This window comes from Marmota monax, unplaced genomic scaffold (genome assembly GCF_021218885.2).
Source record: "Marmota monax isolate L192 unplaced genomic scaffold, Marmota_monax_Labrador192_F-V1.1 WCK01_AAM20220418_F8-fsc00142, whole genome shotgun sequence".
Taxonomy (NCBI): domain Eukaryota; kingdom Metazoa; phylum Chordata; class Mammalia; order Rodentia; family Sciuridae; genus Marmota; species Marmota monax.
The window spans coordinates 2,279,414-2,300,442 of NW_026692025.1; the positions used below are offsets into that span (position 1 = coordinate 2,279,414).

Here is a 21,029-nt window from a genome sequence, read left to right on the forward strand (position 1 = left end):
TCTTGATGTCATCATTGAACATCTCTGCATTTGTTTCCTTCAGAGGTGGGGCTTGGAGCAGATGAGCCACCAGGCCCCTCCCCACCCCCACATCCAAATTTCTCTTCTCATTCAAGGCATGATGATCAAAACCTCTTGACGGTACTTTCTGCCAGGTAAACTACCCAAACTAAGTTAAAATGGTAAAAGCTACTCTCAATGGGCATATTGAGAAATGTGTACACTTAAGAAATTGCTGGTGGCAGTATAAACTGGTTCAACCTTTTGGACGATAAAATAGATAAGCGCTACAAAACTGTTCATCTCCTTTGACTCCACCAACGGCCTCTTAGGACCCCTCTTGCCCACCAGCAGCGGGGGGGGGGGGGGGGGGGGGGCGGCAAATGGCCCGTTTACTCGTGGTGGGTGGGCTGATGCTTCTGTAGCGCTGAGCGCCTCTTGAACACGCGGCCACACTCGCTGCACTCGCAGCGTCTCGCCCCACTGTGGATCCGCCGGTGGCGACTCAGGCCAGAGCTCCTGCGGAAGGCCTTGCCACACTTGTCGCACTCATAGGGTTTTAGTCCGCTGTGGATGCGCCGGTGCTTGATGAGGTCGGAGGGTCCGCGGAACGCCTTGCCGCACTCGCCACAGGCGTAAGGCCGCTCGCCGCTGTGGATACGCGCGTGCTCCAGCAGGCTGGAGCTCTGACGGAAGGCCTTGCCGCACTGGGCGCACTCGTAGGGCTTCTCACCAGTGTGGATCCGCCGGTGCTTGGTGAGCTCCGAACTACGCCGGAAGAGCTTGCCGCAGTGCGGACACCCGTACGGCTTGGCACCGCTGTGGATGCGCTGGTGTTCTGCCAGGCCATTGACTCCACGGAAGGACTTTCCACAGTCGTCGCAGTCGAAGGGCAGGTGGCCCGTGTGTATCCGCTGGTGCTTGAGCAGTTCCTGGCGATCCAGGAAATCTCTGCTGCACGACTTGCACGCGAAGGGCTTCTCTGAAGTGTGAAGCTTCTGATGTCGGAAGAGATGGGTGTTGGCTTTGAAGGACCGCCCGCACTCCTCACAGTCGAAGGGCTTCTCTCTGCTGTGCACCCTCAGGTGCTGACTGAGACCTGCATTCTTCTTGAACCTTTTCCCGCACTCCTCGCACTCAAAGGGCTTCGCCTCCCTCTCCATTTGCTCCCTCTTCTCTACGCCATCATCCAGGGCCTGACTAGGGCCGGGCTTGGGCTCCGCGGCCGTATGGCTCTTCCTGTGCTCATTAAACTCTGACACCCCCCTGAAGACCTTCCTGCAATCGCCACACTCCCAGCCCTTCTCCTCACTGTGAACCCTCTGGTGCTGGACAAGGAGCACTTTAAGGCGAAAGGTGTCCCCACACTCTTTACATGCAAAATGGTGTTCTATGGGCAGATTCTGTAGGTTCCCTTCCCTCCCGTCAGTGTTCCCATTCTGTTTGACCTCAGCATTTGGGTCACTGGCCCTTAGGGAGCTCGTGGAAGCCATCTCCTGAGGCTGGACTTCTATATCCATTGTCTGGTGGTGGGTCATAGAAGTGCTTTCTGAAAGGATAAATAGAAGACACTGCAGACTATAGAGTGCACAAGGAAGGAGGCGACTCTCTCCTGTCAACAATTCCCCCACAACATAGCTGCTGAGCACAAGGACTAAAAGCCAAAGGAAGCTTGTGCCAGGAGGGAAGGATCAAGGGACCCTGACTGCTGGATACTGCCTACCAAAGGGATTCCTGGGAGGCTTCTCCTCCTGACAGGACACCACCCACACCCCTTAAAAGCCTCAACTGGGCTCCCAAACCTAACATTAGACCTCATGAGTTCAGCTGAACCCTCCAACCCCAACTTGAGCCCCACAATAGCTAAGCTGGGCCTCTCCCCAATTTCCTCATATTTCTCTAGGTTTCTTTTTCACTCACCCAGGTGCTTAGCTTGATCTGTACTGAGGGATGGGTCTGATACCAACAGTACTTGTCCTTGGGCCAGGTGCGAGACCAAGGTAGGGTTCAAAGCAGGAACTCCTGATATGGAGAAGGAAATGAGTCACAGAAGTACCACAGATGACATCAGAATGGAAGAAAAGGGAAGGCCTTTGAAGAGAAACTCTTCTGGATCCTCAAAAACTGGGCTGGTTGTGACCTTAGGTAAGTCATTTATGCAGATCAAATGGAGTTCCCAAGGGCCAGCTCCTTTCAGGGCTGATCGTTACCCTACTTTATACCCTCTCTGTGTCCACCCACTGAATTTGAGCTCTTCCAGATCTGGGGACTTCCTAACTCCCAAACATAACCCCAACAGTCTTTCTTTCTAAGCACTCTTCCTCCCAACACATACACATCCCTGAGAGGTAAACAAGAGCTTGACCTCTCAACAGCAAACTCCAATCAAATGGCCATGTAATTTGTATAATTTGTGAGTTAAAAACATTCTAAACTATAGTAGCAGGTTTGCTCTAATTTCTTTCCAATAAAAGACTAAAGGGGGCACTTTACATGTCATGAGGAATTGGGGAGTTCGTGTCACTGGAGATCTCAAATATAGCAGGCCCTTTACATTTCCCTATAACCTGGAGACAAGGCAAGCTTGTGTGGGTGTGGTTGTGTGCCCACTCCCTACTCCCAACAGGTGGTGAAAGTGGGGAAGGGCTAGAGGGAACCTTACCCACAGAAGTCATGTTCCCATAATATGCCAGTGTCTTCTGTTCAGGGTCCAGGCTCAACCATTCCCTTTTTGTCAGGTTCCACACATCATCAGATGGTACCAAAGCCTGGAAGAATTCAAAGGATGATTAGTCTTTCCATCTAGTCTGCAACAAAGCAGGGGTGGCACCAATAATGCCAAAAGCAAGGGGTGAGGGCCTGGAGTGTGTGTGTGCTGCTAACATGGAGATCCAACAACAAGCCCTGAGAAGTCCTGGAAAGAGAACATTGCCAAGCACAAGGAAACCTAGGCTGTGACCCTGGCCTCCCACTGTCTTCCCAAGGGACCTCAATTTATTCACTTTCCCAGATGGAAACTCAGCTCTCCCAACTATATGACAGAAATTCCAAGCCTAGTGGACCTCCATTCCTTGGCAGCCTCAGGAGAGAAGCAGAGGGTGGGAAGGAAGGTAGCAACCAGGGTTCACATTTTGCTGTATGTCATGCTGGGCAAGAGGCAGCGGCTGAGGCCAGAATCAGGGAACCGTGATGGAATCCCAAGCAAGGTAGAGGGAAGCACAGCTCACCTGGGCCTCCGGCATCTCAAGAGGGACTGCCAGGACCTGGTTTCCCGGGGCTCCGTCCTGGGGAAGGGCAAGACCTTGGGGAGCAGGTGGAGCTAAGGAAAGTGAAAAAAGCCATGAGTAACAACAACCCTGTCTCTGGGTCCCCTGGGATGAGACTGGTAATTTCCTGTTCCCTGGTTTTAAATATTGTTGAATCTTTTCTCACATGTTGGCCAAACAATAAGCCAGAGAATGGGAAAGCCTTAGAAAATACCTCAGTGGCAAAGTAGGCTGGCAAAGAATTAACTCAGGCAGGATGGGGGGAGCCAAGATAAGGCAAATGAATGCCAGCTAGGGCACAGTCACGACAGCCACAGAGTGTGACAGAGAGCCAATGGCAGGGAGACTAGCTTTCAGAGGCAAGCTAATCACAGGCCTCTCTCACAGTATGCAGGATGGAGGTGCACAAAGCAGAATACCAGCAGAAATGATAGGAGATGAGGCATCTGTAGGAGCTTTGTAGAAGGCAACACTAAACTGGACCAGGTGACTGAAGGGAAGAGAGGCAACAAAGAATAGGAACCCAGGCTTTCTGACCAGTGGTGAGGCTCTTCAAAGCCACAACACATGGAAAGATTCCACTGGGTGAAAGACAATGAGAACATTTCTCTCACATATTCAACAAATGAAAAGCTGAACAAAATTGGAAAGACCAAAGAGAAGATCTTCAGACACCAGGTTACTAAATAAAAGACCTGGACAACATAGACAGGTTACCTTTTCCTTCCAAACTGCAAAATAAGTGAAATAAGACCCTAGCACAGATGTCTCTGTACCACAGGCCTCCCACTTCAGTGAGTTGCAGAGTTTGTGTTCTGATGTCAGTTCAACTCATGGAAGTGAAAAGGAAGCACATTTTAAAAAATTTCACAGAAATTTATTCAGTAAAGTAGAAGAAAGAACAATGAAAACTTATCTTAACTCCATGAGCGACAAATGGATGGGCCTGTAATTATTTTCTGTGCAACTCCAATAACCTCATGTTTTTAGTTCCAGGGGCCAGAAGGCCCTAAGCTATGAATAATAAAATCAAAAACTCAAGAAGACTCCTAACTCGGTGGCTCCCTCAAGGGAAGTGTCATCAATTTTACCTGTGCAGTGTCTTCTGAAAAACCTCAAATATTATTCTTAAAATTTCCTTTTTTATTGGTGCATAATAATTATATATAATAGCAGGACTCATGTGACAAATACTTGTACATACGCATAACATAATTTGATCAGTTTCATCCCCTAACATCCCTTTACCCTCCCCTCCTCATTTCCTCAATCAACTTCCTCTACCTTACTAGTCTCCTGTTTTTCTGGAAAGGAAGCATTTTGATACTAGCTTAAGCCCTATAAAACCCCAATACTCCAGAAAGACTTTTACATAAAACTGAAGGTATTATATTAAAAGAAATGAATGGAAACTTCCATTTATAGCCATGATGGAATAACAAGGAACAGATTTTACATCCTGCCATGAACAAATAGCAAACGGGAGAAAATATATGTGAAACAACAGTTTTCAGACATTGGACAGTAGGAAGCACAGGATCATGATCCCAGAGAGAACAAATGAGGCTAGTCATCAGTAACTCAGCTCTCTGCCTGGAGGCAATTTCCAGACTGAGAGTTTAAGGAGGGTAAAATTAAATAGAGCTTAGTGGCTTCACCAAGTTGAAGAGACACAGGCCAGCATTCAGGGTAGCAGAGGCAGCTGGAAGTTGTAGAGCAGAGTTCCAGAAAGGAGTGTGCTATGCTGAAAACAGCTTCAAAAATCTGCATAAGGTTTCCCTTGAGTCTTTCCTAAATACTAAGCATGCGGGCATACAGTGAAATTCCAAAGGGCTGCAAAAGGAAAAACTAGGAAAGTATAAGATGAACAATTCCCGGAATAAGCAAAGGTAGAGAGATGTTCAAGGTCTGACTGACCAGCATCCTCTCTGATCAACTAGGACATTCAGTAGTGAATACAGAGGGACCATGCCTCAGTAGTAAGGCTGGACTATCCAACAAACGCTTAAAACTCAGCTTCAAAGAGATCAAACGGATCCACAAGTAGTTATTTCTCAAAATCCAGACACTCAATCCTTACAATGTTCAACATCCAATCAAAACCTGCTGGGGACAAACTCTGTCTTTTGACTGAAATGTTTAGTCCATTTATATTTGACCTAATTGTCCATGTAATCGAGTTTAATTTGTTGTCCTAATATTTATTTCTCTTTGTCCCATCTGTTCTTTTTCCTTTCCTTTTCTCCTTTCATTTTTAAAAATGAAGCTCAGAAAGAAAGCTATATAATAATAGTCAAGTTTTTGAAAACCAGTGATAAAAAGAGAAATCTTAAAGTAAACAAAGGAAACAAATGATACTTTGTACAGAAGAACAAAAATAAGAATAGTGAGTGACTTCTTTTTGGAAAATGTGCAAACTCGAAAACTACTAAATAACATTTTAAGTGCTGAAAGTGGGGGAAAATCTGGCAACCTAGAACATTATATTCAGGGAAACTATCCTTCAAAAATGAAGGAAAAAATAAGATTATTGTCTTGCAAAATCTGAGAGAATTTGTCTCCAGTAGCTCTGTACCATAAGAAATATAAAAGGAAGTTTTTCAGAAATAAGGAAAATGAAATAGATGACACTTGAATTTACCCAAAGACATGAAAAACATGTGGAATAATGTACGCATGTGTGGGCAAATAAGCAATGCTTTTACCTTCCTAATTTTTAAATCTTTAAAAAAATAATTGGGGCTGGGATTGTGGCTAAGCAGTAGAGCACTCGCCTAGCACAGGTGGGATCTGGATTCAATCCTTAGCACCACATAAAAATAAAGGCATTGTGTTGTGTCCATCTACACCTAAAAAATAAATGTTTAAAAAAATAATTGACCATTTCAACTGAAAATAGTGAAAAGGTAGCGTGAGGTTTATGACATATAGAAGTAAAATGTGATTGTGTGTTTTAACAAGTCCTCTGAGACTCCTGTGCATACTAGCAAGCTGATAGTGGAGATAAAATACAATACCAAAAATCATCCAAAAGAAGAAAAGTAAAGAAAAAAAGGAAGAAGAACATATGGGACAAAGAGAATTAAATACTAGGATAGCAAACTTAAACTTGATTACATGGATAATTAGGTTGAATATAAATGGAGTAAACATTTCAATCAAAAGGCAGATTGCTATACTGTACTAAAAAACAAAATGTGACTGTGCTATTTACAAGGAACTTTAAATATAAATACACAGGTGGGTTAAGAGGAAAAGGATGTAAACAATATAGTATACCAAAGGAGGAGTGTAAATAACCCAATATCATTAAAAAAGGTATTTTGTGGGGGTGGGGGGATAGGGAGAAGGCGAATGAGATCTGGAGATACTACTGAAGAGTCCTAGAACTCACAGCAGGAAGAAAACTGGAGAGTTTAAATACAACATTAACAGTTAGTCAATGTAAGATGACATGCAGAGATTACAAATACATACATTCTTTTTTTTTTTTTTTTTTTTTTTTGTATCAGGAATTGAACCCAGGGGCACTTAACCACTGAGCAGCAACATCCCCAGCAGTCCTCCTCCCACCACTTTTTTAAAATTTTGAGACAGGACCTCACTAATTTGCTTAGGCTGGCTTTGAATTCATGATCTTCCTGCCTCAGCCTCCTGAGCCACTGGGATTACAGGCATGCGCCACTGTGCCTGGCTTGAATTCTTTATAGAAGACACACACAGACATAATAACTCTTGATTGAAAACCCAAAGAGGGTAAAGAAAGGGGAGTAGACAACTGAGTAAATATTTGTGTTTTCAGAGAAAAAGGATCAAGCACACCTATACTGCAGTGTATCTGCAGCCACATAGGAGAAGAGTCAAGGTCTAAAAATGTTTGTTTTCTGTTTCTGGTTCCATTTTTAGTAGCAAAGGTGAATTTCATGGGTATCAGAAAAGAGATTTTGGTGGGGCTGGTGCTGTAGCTCAGTGGTGGAGTGCTTGCCTAGTATGTTTGAGGCACTGGGTTTGATCCTCAGCACCACATAAAAATAAATAAATAAAATAAAGGAATTCTGTCCAACTACAACTAAAAAATATTTTTAAAAGTAAATTCAAAAATAAGGGCATACAAATACAATAACATGATTTTAAAAAGATTTTGATAATCTTTGGATGAGAAAAATGCTCACCATGCAAGAAGACAAGGGCTGAAGCCAAGGAGACAATAGGGAGTGGCCCTTGGGATCAGATCAGAAGACCAGCACTTCCTAGGATGCCCACATAGGCGAAGCAAGCACAGGATCGAAGGGCTGAGAGGATGTGTGGGCAGTCTGAGAAGGGGGATGACCAGAAAGCCTAGAGACAGATCTCCCAGGCTCCTTCCCACGCACTATCTACACTATCAGCACAGTGGATGGGTGCAGGCAGAAGCCCTCATTTGGCACTAAAATCCATGGAAGCCTTATTCCCATTTTTAACTGGCCACGTGGCACAGGTGTTTCCTCAGTGTGTGTACATTCATCCTCAGGTACTCAGCATCCAAGCCCTTCCTCTCTGGGGTAGAGCCCCTCTGGCCCATTGCACTTCTTCTGGCATATGTTCACTGTCTAATTTGATTGTGGCTTCCCATACAAATAAACTGGTCCTGAATTTATTTTTTTAACAATTTGCTTCCAATTGATATTGATGTCTGGCTGCTGAATGAAATGGAAGGGGGGCATTGTGTTATATATGCTGCCCTCAAACCACAGACCCAAGGCCTTATCACCCCTACAAGGTCCTGGCCCAGCCCACCAATTACATATCCTGTCCCCCAAGTGTCAGTCACTCCATCCAGAATACTGACATTCATGTACTTCTAGATATGTCAAGGCTGTGGCCCTTAAGGCCTTTAAACCTGCCCATTAATTACATCCCTACAGCTTATCAGAGAGCTCCTTCTAATAATTCAGGCCTCAACTCAAATATCACCTCCTCAAAACCTCTTCAGTCTCCAGCCTCATCTGTTTACTTGGAAAACCTTCACTACCTAAAAATTCTCCTAGGAAGTTGCTTGTTTTTCCCAGGAAAAATATCAGCTCCAACAGGACAGGGCCTTCTTTTCTTGGTCACCCCCGAATCCCTAGTGTCTGCAGCAAATTGTGGAGCAACTTAAACAATGTGTGTGGGGAGTGGAATGTTAAATGCAGTGAACTTCCATTTATGCAGCACTCAGTATGTGTATTTGGAGCTGTGTGTCTTCCTTCCCCTAATTTAAATGATCACATCTATGGCTATTGTCACCTCCATTTTACAGAGAAGGAAACTAAGGGTCCACATTAAGTGGCATGTTTAATGTCCAGCTCCCAAGACCAGAGAAGAAAGAAATATGCAGCCCTATTCTACCAGGCTATAATACAACAGGCTGGTAGGGAGCAAAAGAGAAGCCTCATTGTATGCATGGGTGTTTGGGGGCTGCCTTTCAGTCTTCCTGTTAAGATGCCACTGCAGATCCTCACTGAACAAGATACACAAATCATTCTCTCATGTGCACACATGCACACACTTTCACTCTCTCACACACAGTTCTTCCAAGCCAGCCAAGTTTAATTGAACAAATCCTCCTGAAGTGTTCCATTTAATTGAGTGAATCCTACCAAAGAATTTTACTTAATTGGAATGATTAACTGTTAAAATCCTGGAGCCACAAGCCCCAAATGAATTGTTAATTATCCCTTTCCATGTAGCAACAGGAGTGGCCCTTCCTGTCCCAGATAACCCAGGGGATTTGGCTTTAGAGCACTTCAACTCTCAGTAGCTGTGTGATCACCACCCACAGTAACAGAGTCCAGGGACACAGAGAGCCAATTTAGAAGCTGTTCATAAAAATAGGAGGAAAAATGTGGGCCTTACTTTCACAAAATGAAGCTAATTGCCAAATAATTAACCGAGTGTTATCAGGTAACAGAGCATCAGGAAAAACTAAGGAAGATCATTTTTTAAAGATAATACATATGGATCCCCATTGTAATTAATAATAAAATTATCATCAATCCTGAAGACAAACAGATCACTTAGAGTGCATGATATACAACTGTTCTACTTTAAAATGGTGGAACTAATTTGGAAAAAAAGCTGGATGCTGTGACCAAAGTGACAAACACAGGTGTCTACTGCCTTCTGAAAGGATCTTCCAGGATCAAGGTCAAAGCAATTTCAGACAGAACATGAAAATCACTGTAGTGCACCCAATGGACACAGAGACTAATGCTGACCTTGAATGGAAGGCACTTTCACTCAGTGCAGAAAAGAACACCCCAATCTCATGAGGTGCACTCCTACTTATGACTGGGAAATGGAAGCAGATATACAACACAGGAAAACTAATCTCCAACTCCCACCGAAAAAAGGCCCTGACAAGGTCAACTGCAGATTCCACAGTGGACCTAGCCAAGTGCCATGTATGCTACAGCTGTTTAATATTTGCTGCTAGAATACATAGACAGTGATAATGTTAGTGTTAAACTACTGCTGAATAATTTGAAAAATGATGCTTAAGCCCATGCCAGTGAACAAATCTTCCTGCTGAGTGCTTTAGATCACAATGTAAGTTTTAACCAACCAACTTATTAAAATTTACTGTGTGGAATTGGAAATGCTAAGAGACCCCCAAATAATCATTTCACTTTGATCTGAAAGAATAGAAATTGAGAGTTTATTTCAACAGAAACAAAAACTGACCCACGTCACAAAAAGTGGTGAAGAATTAGGTGTCTTCTGGTCACACTGGACTTAGGATGTCCTGAGGGTGTCTGCCTACTAGTAAAAGCAGTTATTGAGCCTAAAAGATCAACTTTCAACTGATATGACTGCACATGCAGCCAAGCAGTGTCCCTGGACAGATGCTGTCCTTCCCTGGGGTGGGGTAGAGGTGGGGAGAGGTAGCAAGCCTACCCAAACAAGACCCACCTGGCAGCTTGGTGCCCAAATACCTGGACTCCCATGAGCATCTAAAGAAGGACCTGCAGCAGAATGTCCTCAGGCCAGAAGACAGCAGGTGGCTTGTGATGTTCAGTTCAGTTCTGGGCCAAAGCAAACATGCCCCAAAAGGTGTAAACATAAGAGACCTAGTTTCAATGGTGCCTTCAGCTTCCTCTTCCATCCAATGATCACCTGGATTCCCAATTCTCTGTATTGGATATCATCTCTCCCTTGTGCTGTGTCTCCAGGTTTGCAAGAACTGTCTCCGGGCAAAGACCATTCAAAAACTCTAGCATATATGGAAATCAAAAAGCTTCCAGAACTTGAACAACTTTGTTCACCATGTCATATCCCCACCCATGGGTATTCTAACAGCAAGGCCCACCTTATGCCAGCAGGTGTGGTCTGTAAACACTGAGACTTACCCAAAAGAGACATACAGGGATGACTCATCATGTCTCTGAATGACACTGGACACCGTTGATTAGTTCGGTAGGTAAGGTCCCACCTGTTGGATTGAAATAATCCAGATAAGCAGAGGCAGGCTTGAGTGCACTTTCCAGGAAACCTCTCTTCTTGTATAGCGAGTGCCCAACAGTAGGACAGACTGTGCAATTCAATACGCACTGCTGAGGTCCTCATGTGCCCTAGGCAGGCCAGAATGTGAGTGCTGAGTTGGTCTCTGGGCAGCAGCCCGTCCTGGCCTTAATGTTCCTCTAACGTGGCAGGCTGAAAAGTGTATGTGAAGGCCCCATTTGGGCCCATCCAGTAGACTGCAAGCCGCTGCTACTTGAAGTAGCAGGATCCTAAAGGGCCAAAAGCGGGTGTCTCACCAGGAAAGTCTGTTTCTTTTGGGATATTTGTGTCTGTGTGTGTCTTTTTCTGTGTGTGTGGGTGGAAAGGCATCTGTTTCCTCTCTCATTTTGCCTGGGCACCTGTCTCTCTCTGTTTAGGTTTCCATCTTCTTTCCCTTCTATAAAAAGCCAGAAGGTAGTCCAGAAGGGGATTTTTTAGTGTTTGTTGTACTTAATTGAGGAAAGGTTTATGTTCCCATTTCCCCAAGAAGATGCATGGTATCTTACTAAAAATCAAAATAAATTGTAAGTATAGCCTCACTGAGGTTACATTGTCTAGATATAAACAATTTTAAATTGGGGGTGCAGTGGGATGCTATGCAAATCCCAAGGATCCCTGGGCCATCCAGGAGACCAGGCAGGTTTGGAAGAGCTGGATCACTGCGTTAGAAACCTGGTTTCGAGTTTAATGAAAACTGAAGTAGCAGAGCAGCAGGTCTGGTGGGCCAAGAAATATGCATTCTCAACAAGCACTTCAAAGACTCTGATGTGGACACTGGGCTTGTCTAGAATCTAGAGGCTCCCTTACCTCAGGCTCATGATACAGTGCTCCTGCCCAGGAGCCTCCTGAGGCTGAAGCCCACTGAGTCTGTGGCAATGGTCAGATTTCTGGGAAGAGAATTCACTTTCAAGAAGATTTTCCAAGGGGTCTCTCCAGGAATATTTTGAGGGAAATTCACTGGACTAAACAGACACTATGCAAGTTGCTTCTATGGAAAGGTCCAATGGCAGAAGGGTTGAGTACCTAGTGGAGTCACTATTCCAGAGATCTCATCTGAAATCATAAAGGAAAATGTTGGGGCTAAGGTTGAAATGTTTCACTAACCAAGGAGACTAGAGGGGGACGCCAGCTGGGCTAAGCCAAGGCTGGCTGAAGGATGTCAGTTGGAACAGGGTGGGACCTCTGGGAAGAGGGCCAGGAATTGGGGGTGTTTGAAAGGTACCATGGGCTTTGGGCAGCAGTTGAGTGTGTAAAAGGACATGTAATTAATCACCAAAATTTAGAGTGGAGGAACCAGCAAAGGAGTTTAGGAGGAAGAGGTAGTGGGGTGAGGTGTGAGATGGTGGTCCCCCAAAGCCCTGTTCAGACATAGGGTCTTGAGATCTCTTTACCCTGTAAGGGCTGCCCGTTTCCTCCATTTCCTTCCCTCCAGCTTTCATGCCTTAGACAACAGAAGTGCCCCATTCTCCCCACCAAGCTGAGACTTGACCCACACCCAAATGGGAAGGACCGACCCCCCCCCCCCCCAGCAGAAACCATCCCTAGCGCCCTAGATTGTGGCTGAACCCCAACTGCATATTGGGGAAAAGCCCTTTAAGACCCTCCCCCCCAACGCTTCCTACCACATCGCCTCCATTGCGCTTGGGGTTACCGGTTGGGCACCCTTTCTCATCCCCTGACCAGTTCCTACCCATTAGCATCTTCCACAGGCAACGTAGGTAGGCCTCTGCACATCAGCAATTCCCGCCCTTACCGCCGTCCCCCACCCGCAGCTGGAAGGCCTTCGGGCCTCGTCATACCCGCCATCTGGGACCCATCCCCCTTGGCCCCTGGCCCGTACCAAGGCCGAGCAGTTCTCCATACACTGAGACGCCCCTTCCCCCGCATATGCTCCCACCACTGGCACATTCACTTCGCCCCCCCAGTACTTCCTACCTCGATCCGGTGTGCTCACTCAGGCCCGCACATCCTATCGCCTCCTTCGTGATCAGTCGGGCTAGCACGTCCTTCCCGCCGCTCGCACGATCACCTAGATCCCACACACTCTTCAGCGGCCCGCACGCTCACCCAGGCCTGGCGGCGACCGATGCACAGCCCTCAGCAGAGTGGAGCTGGCGCGGCCCAGGCAGGCCTGGCGTGGCAGGAAGCGCCACGGAGCCACCCGCGCCTAGTCGAGCCCAGCAGCCCCGCGGTGCGTTTCCGGAGCCGGGGGCGCAGCCGGGGGTACTGGGGTAGCGAGGTCCCTCCCCAGTCCTTGCCCCGCCCAGCCTGTCAGCTCCGATTGGCCTGGAAAGGGGGCTGGGAGGAGGAGGGTGGGGCAGAGGTGGAGCGAGGCAGGGAGGTGGGGCCGCGAGATCAGGGAGTAGCGGCGCGCGCGTGGACTGGATATCTAGGTGTGGAGGACGGAGGAGTGGAATGGACGCACGAATGAGTGAATGAACGAACGAACAAACAAATCGACCAGCAGACAAAGAAGAGAATGAAGGAATGGAAAGGACCGCTCCCTCCTGGGAGTCTTCAGGGTGGTAATGGGCCTGGTAAAGTGTCAAAGACCAAACGAAGTGAAGGAAAGGCAAACCTCACTGTTCAAAGATTCATAAAGTCAGGTTGTGAGCCTCTGCTGTATCAGACATTAAGAATACTGCTATGAGCAAAACCAGATAGCCCTCATCCCTGTTCTAAGGGGGGCACACATTTAGCACCCTAGGCTCATACTATGAAGGAAAAAAAAAACCAAAAAACAAAAAACAAAGGGTCCTTGAATCAAGTCAAGGGACCTACAAGCAGAAGACAGCCGGTTCCAGATGATTTTTTTTTTTTTACCAGTCCACAGAATTCTACAATGACATTATTGTCTGGCCCCATGCTAAGCCCTGGAGACACAGGTTACCGCTTTCTTGAAGAAGCCAGGAATAAACAAGGAGCAACAAAAACATTTGAGAAGTGATGAGAAAACTTTGCAGACCATCAATCAGGGTGATATATCAGAGTGACAGGTGTATGTGTGTGGGGAAGGGGCTAGACCATCCTCAGGGTAAAGGAACAGCAAGTGCAAATGCCTTGTGACAGGAACAACTTTGGCATATTTAGGACCAAAAAGAAAAACACAGCTGGAGTTCAGTGAACCAATGGAAAAAAGAGAGGTGCTGGAGAGGTCAAGCCCTATAAGGAATTAATTCTAACTTTTTTCTTCATTTTTTATCAATAAGCATTCAATACATTATTAGCAATAATGATTATGACCTACTTCCTAAATATTCTTATAACAATTTTATCCACTACATGATAATATTTTCTTATTGTGAGAGCTTTGCAATTTACAGAACAACTGAAAAAATTGTACCCATGTACCAATCAATAATATTCTACAAATAGCTGCCAGCAATGTTGTATTTGCTTGATTGTATGGCTGTGCTCATTTTACTAATGCATTTCAAATCAAGTTGCAAACACAGTACACTGCACCTCTAAACCCATTAGCATGTATAGTATTAACTACAGATCAATGTTTGTTTACTGTTCTATTTATTTTTTAGGATGTAAAAGTTACATTCAGTTTCTGAATAAATTTTAAGTGCCCTGTATGGTGAGTTTTGACAAATGCATACTCAAAACCCCTGTCAAGATGCAGTGCATTATCAACCCCCAAATCGCCCTTGTGCCCTTCTCTTGTCAATCCCCACCACAATCCCACAGAGACAACTACTGTTCTAATCTTTCCCACTATGGATTACTTTTGCCTTCTCAAGCAATTACTATGCCATATGAATGGGATTTTATATATATATAACTATTTTGTGCCTGAATACTTTCATTTGCTATGTTTTTGAGATTTATTGAATCTGTTTGTGCTCCTTTATTTTTATTGCTGAGTAATTTTCCATCATATAGTATATCAGACTTGGTTTATTCATTCACCTGTTTATGATCTGGACTGTTTCCAGTTTGGGCTGTTAAAAAAAAAGCCACTAGATGAATATATGGTTTCGTTTTTCTTGGGTAAATACCTGGGAGGGGAATTGTCATGTCATAGGATAGTTGTTTCATTAGAAACTTCCAGAATGTTTTTCAAACTAGTGTGCAATTTACATTCTAACCAGAAAGACATGACAGTTCCTTTCCTTTCCCATTCTCAGCAACATTGGAGTTGCCAGCTTTTATTTTTATCCACTCAAGTGTGTGGAGTGGCATCTCACTGCTGTTTCAATTGTCATTTCCCTGATGACTAATCATATTGAGTATATTTTTATATTCTAACTGGCCATTTCTGTAACTCCTTTTGTAAAGTAGGTGTTCAGTTCATCTGCCCAGTGTTATATGGTTATCTTTTTTTGTAGGTATTTTCTTTTTTCAAAACCAAATCTATGAAGGTTTATTTGGTATATAGTAATTTGTGCATATTTAAACTATTTAATTGGATAAGCCACCCCCCAAAACTATGAAATTATCATCACAATCAAGGCAATAAATGTATCTATCCCTCAAAGTTTCTTTAGCTACTGGTAATCTTTCCCCTCCTCCTCCATCTCTGGCAACTACTGGTCTGCTTCCTGTCACTATAGGATAGTTTGTGTTTTCTACACTTGTATAGAATAAGTGTTCTTTTGGTTCTTTTCACTCAACAAAATTTGCTTAGTCCACTTGTGTTGCTGTACCTAAATGCCTGAAACTGAGTAAGTGCTTCCATTTCAATATGTTCCCTCCAAAATTCAGGAGGATCAGTAAGAAGTTATTTATGAGACACCAAATGCAGGTGCTAATCTTGGACATTCCAGGCTCCAGAACTCTGAGAAAATAAATCAGGTTTTTTTTTTTTGGTAAATTACCTAATCTCTGGTATTTTGTGGTAGCAGCCCAAACAGAGTGAGTCATTGGATGATTTACAAAGAACAGAAATTTATTTCTCACAATTTTGGAGGCTGGGAAGTCTAAGGTCAAGGGCACAGCAGATTTGATGTCTGGTGAAGCCTGCCCTCTGCTTGGAAAATGGTGCCTTCTTTCTGAGTCTTGCATTTTCATTTTTTTTAGCAGTAGTTTTTGAAGAACAGAAATTCTAAATTTTGATAAAGTTAAATTTATTAATTTTGTCTTTATGGATTATGCTTTTGGTGTCATGTACAAAATCTTTGTCTAACCTAAGGTCACAAAGATGTTTTTTGCTTTCAGAAGCTTTACAGTTTTAGGTTGTATATTTAAGTTTGATCCATCTTGAGTCAGTTTTTGTATATGGTACAAGGTAGAGATCAAAGTTTGTTTTTGAGTGTGTGCATATCTGATTATTCCAGCACCATTTGTTGAAAAGGCTGTCTTTCTCCTCTGCATGCATCACTTTGCAACTTTGTCGAAGACCAGTTGTCCATAAATGTGTGGATTTATTTTGGAACTGTATGCAGTTCCACTGATGTATTTTTCTATTTTTACACCAATACCATACTGTTTCAATAAGTGTGATTTTATAATAGTCTTTGAAATCAGACAGTATAAGTTCTCCAACTTTGTCGTTTTCAGTGTTGTGTTGACTAGTCTAGGTTATTTGCATAACCATGTGAATTTTAGAATCACTTGTTCGTTTCTAGAAAAAGAATTTTGAGACTTTTGATAGGATTGAATTGAATATACAGATTAATTTGGGAAAATCAACATCTCACCAATACTGAGTCTTTTGACACACAGATAAGGTCTCACTTTCGCTATCCATTTATTTTGGTCTTCATTTTCTTTCAGCAATGTTTTGTAGTTTTCAGGGCATAGTTGTTTCATATCTTTGTCACATTTATTCCTAAGTATTCCACATTTTGATGCTATGAAATTTGTATTTTTTTACAATTTTAATTTTAAATCACTCATTGCTAATACGTATAAATATAATTGATACTATACAATATCCTGAAACCTGCTAAACTAGATGTCCTGTAGATTCCTTTACTGAATTTTCTACATCAATAATGATGTCACTTGTGAATAAAGCAGTTATTTCTTTCTTCCCAGTCTGTCTGCATACTATTTATTTCTGATCCTTGCTTAATTTTCCTGGCTATCACTTCCAGTAGAATGTTGAATAGAAGGTGTAAAAATGGACACCTTTTACTTGTTCCTGATTTTAGGAGGAAAACACTCAGGTTTTACTCTTATGTATGAAGTTACTTGTAGGTTTGTAATAGATATACATTATCACAATAAAGAAGTTGCCATCTTTTTTCTGTTTTTTTTTTTTTTTGGTTAGTTTAACTAGGAATGGATGTTGTATTTTGTCAAATGCTTACTCCATATCCAGTGAATACATTATACAGTTTTTCTTTTTTTAATTTGCTAATATGCTGAATTACATTGAATACTTTGCAGTACTGTGGATTGAACCCTGGGGCTTGCACATGCTAGGCAAGCACTCTACCACTAAGCAACATCTCCAGACCTTTTATTTAATTTTCATTTTGAGACAGAGTCTTACTACATTGTCCAGGCTGGCCTCAAACTTGTGATCCTCCTACCTCAGCCTCCTGAATACATAGAATAATTTTCAAATGCTTAAACCAAAATTATATTCTCATGATAGGCTCTATTTGCAATGTGTTATTATTACTATTATTATTTTGGTACTGGGGTTTTAACCCAGGAGCAATTCACCACTGATCCACATCCCCAGCCCTTTTTATTTTTTGAGACAGATTTTTTAGTTGCTTTGGGCCTCAGTAAATTGGTGAGGCTGGCCTGTCTCAGCCTCCTGAGTTGCTGGGATTACAGGCATGTGCCAGCATACCTGATTTTTTTTTTTTTTGGTACCAGGGCTGCTTAACTATTGAGCCATATCCCCAGCCCTTTTCATTTTATATTTAGAGAAAGGGTCTTGCTAAATTTTTCAGGGTCTCACTAAGTAGCAAAGGCTGTTTTTGAATTTATGATCTTCCTGCCTCAGCCTCCTGAGCTTCTGGGATTACAGGTGTTCGCCATCACACCCAACCTGGCTTTACTTTAATACCTCTTTACACTCAATTTGCTAAAAATAGAAATTTTTGCATGCATGCTTACAAAGTATATTGGTCTGTAGTTTTTTTTCTTTTGTTTTAGTTGTTAGTGGACCTTTAATTAATTAATTAATTAATTAATTATTTTTATGTGGTGCTGAGGATCAAACCCAGGGCCTCACACATGCCAGGCAAGTACTCTACCACTGAGCCAAAACCCCAGCCCCTATAATTTTCTTTATATGTAATGTTTTTGTATGATTTTGATATCAAGGTAATGCTGGTCTCATTGAGTTGGGAGAATTTCTTTCTCCTTACTTTCCTGGTAGAGTTTGTGTGATTTCTTGCTTTTATAGTTTGCAGAATTCTTCAGTGAAGGCATTTGAGCCTGAAGTTTTCTTAAGGGAAGATTTTAAACCATAGTCTTAATTATATGTATTATATATAACATATATATACATATATTTTTATATAGCAAATGCACACACATATATGGCTATTCAGATAGTTTTTTTTCTTTTTCAATGAGCTATGCTAATTATCTTTTTTGAGGAATTTTAGCATTTAATTTGTCAAATTTGTTATCATAAAATGTACAAAATATTCTCATATTATTCATAATTATATCAGCAGGTTAATACTTACAGGTTGTGTTTTGTTTTTTTTTTTCATGTGTGTATCTCTCTCCCACAGCTCTTCTTCTACCTATGTCATAATATATAAACCAGAAAAATGGCAATTTTTTATTCTCTGTAATATATTTAGTTTTATTTATTGTCATTACAAATAATTATGCAGTATCCATTGTGTTCAATATAATGAATAGTTCATGCCACTTGCCCCTAAAAGGCTCACATAGCATGGGAAATGAAGAAAAATCTTACAAGAGTGAAACAAACAGAATGTTCTGAAAACCCAAGGGAGAGAGGGATACATTCTGATGCTATTTACAAATCATTATGGTATGGCCTTATCACACACATTATTTGTGTATGTGTGTGTGTGTGTGTGTGTATTGTGTGTGTGTATACATATATATGCTGTTTTTTATTAGTGCATTATAATAATACAAAATTCTGGGATTCATTGTGATATATTCGTACATTTAATTCTAAGAAATTTGAAATTTCTCCCTTGATTTATTCTGATTGATTTGTTGTTCAAAAGTGTATTGTTCATCAAGGACCTAGGCATTAGACCAGATACTCTGTGTCTACTAGAAGAATAAGCAGGCCCAACTCTCCATCATGTCAGCTTAGGAACTGAATTCCTCAACAAGACTCCTAAAGCACAAGAAATCAAATCAAGAATCAATAAATGAGATAGAATCAAACTAAAAAGCTTCTTCACAGCAAAGGAAACAATTAAGAATGTGAAGAGAGAGCCTACAGGATGGAAGAAAATCTTTGCCATGTGTACCTCAAATAGAGCATTAATCTTCAGGATATATAAAGAACTAAAAAAATTAATATCAAAACCCCCAAATAACCCAATCAACAAACGGGCAAAGGAATTAATTGAACAGGCACTTCACAGAAGAAATACGAATAGTCAATAGACATATGAAAAAATGTTCAACATCTCTCCCAATTACAGAAATGCAAATTAAAACTACACTGAGATTCCTTCTCACTCCAGTCAGAATGGCAACAATAAAGAATACAAGCAACAATAAATGTTGGTGAGGATATTTATTTTTATGTGATGCTGAGGATGGAACCCAGTACCTCACATATTCCAGGGAAGCACTCTACTATTGAGCCACAACCCAGCCCCCAAATAAGTATACTTTGAAAGCCCCAAAAGCTAAAAAATTTCATCAATAAACCTGCACTAAAAGAAATGCTGAAGGAAGTATTTCAATGTGAAGAAAAACAACAGTTCCCTAAAAAAGAGAAAAAGAAAGAAAAAATGATTCTTCTTTTTTAGAGGAAAGCCTTAATTTTTACCTTGAAATGTAGGATACTATTAACAGTAAACTTTCACAGAAATATTAAATAATAGATATTTGTACTTAATTTATTGATAATAATATGACTTTTCTTACATTCATGTATATATTAAGTAGACAGTGAAAAGTTAAAGATATATATTGTAATCTCTAGAATGACCACTAAAAATGATGCAGTGTCATAAGCAAAAAGAAAACAGATGAATTCAAATTGAATTTTAAAAAATATTTTGTTAGCACAATCAGGGAATTATAAACTTGGAACAAAAAAAGAATAGACAGTAAAAGGATAGACCTAAATTCTACCTTATAAAAAATATATTCAGACTCTCTTCTTTGGTGCTGCCTATGGAGATGGCCACAATCTGTATTCGGCAGGATGGCTGCCCTCAGACCTTTTTGAAGCCTAAAATTGTCAAAAGGAGGACCAAGAAGTTCATCAGGCACCAGTCAGACTAATATGTCAAAATTAAGCGTAAATGGCGGAAACCCAGATGTATTGACAACTGCGTACAGAGAAGATTCAAGGGCCAGATATTTTTTTTTAAAAATTTAAATTTATGTTTTATTCTAATTCGTTATATATGACAGTAGAATGCATTACAATTCATATTACACATATAGAGCAAAATTTTTCATATCTCTGATTGTATATAAAGTATATTCATACCATTTTTGGTATGAATGTACTTAGGGTAATAATGTCTATCTCATTCCACTGTCTTTTTTAACCCCTCCCGCCCCTCTGCCCTGTCTAGCGTACATCTACACCTCCCCATGCTTCCTCTCCCAACCCCACTATGAATCAGTCTGCTTATATCAGAGAAAACATTCAGTATTTGGTTTTGGGGGATTGTCAAGGGCCAGATCTTTATGCCCAACATAGGTTATGTGGAGCAACCAGAAAAGAAAGCACATGCTGTCCATTGGCTTCCAAAAGTTCTTCATCCACAATGTCAAGGAGGTAGAAGTGTTGCTCATGTGCAACAAATCTTACTGTGCTGAGATTGCAAAGCCATCATGGAAAGAGCAGCTCAATTGGTCACCAGAGTCAACAATCCTAATGCCAGGCTGCACAATGAAGAAAATGAATAGACAGTTCATGTACATATTTTTTTGTTCTTAAATGAAACCACAAAAACAGCATTAAAAAGGTATATTCAGGGAGCTGGGGCTGTAGCTCAGTGGTAGAGCACTTTCCTAGCATGTGTGAGGCACTGGGTTTGATTCTTAGCACCACATAAAAATAAGTAAGTAAATAAATAAAGGTCCATCAACAACTAAAAAAAAGAGAGAGAGGTGCTGGAGGATTGCATTTCCTAAAGGTAGAAA

The 21,029-nt window shown here is 41.9% G+C and overlaps 1 protein-coding gene and 1 pseudogene across 1 annotated transcript; one reads left to right on the forward strand and one right to left on the reverse strand.

Moving 5' to 3' along the window:
• Positions 1-361: 361 nt before the first annotated feature.
• Znf275 (zinc finger protein 275) lies at positions 362-12,980 on the reverse strand. The gene is made up of 6 exons (XM_046453332.2): positions 12,720-12,980; positions 10,634-10,716; positions 3,228-3,319; positions 2,663-2,768; positions 1,921-2,022; positions 362-1,549 (listed from the first exon to the last, which is right to left on the reverse strand). The coding sequence occupies exons 2-6, from the start codon at positions 10,662-10,664 to the stop codon at positions 393-395; spliced, it is 1,488 nt and encodes a 495-aa protein (XP_046309288.1). The 5' UTR covers positions 10,665-10,716; positions 12,720-12,980; the 3' UTR covers positions 362-392.
• Positions 12,981-20,076: 7,096 nt separating this feature from the next.
• LOC124097613 (large ribosomal subunit protein eL32-like) lies at positions 20,077-20,792 on the forward strand (annotated as a pseudogene).
• Positions 20,793-21,029: the final 237 nt, after the last annotated feature.

Coding starts and splice junctions, on each gene's coding strand:
- Znf275 (XM_046453332.2), bottom strand. CDS start 10,664: ATGATGAGTCATCCCTGTATGTCTCTTTTGG. Junction 3,320..10,633: donor TCCCTGTATGTCTCTTTTGG/GTAAGTCTCAGT, acceptor CACTTTCCTTAG/CTCCACCTGCTCCCCAAGGT. Junction 1,550..1,920: donor AGATCAAGCTAAGCACCTGG/GTGAGTGAAAAA, acceptor TTATCCTTTCAG/AAAGCACTTCTATGACCCAC.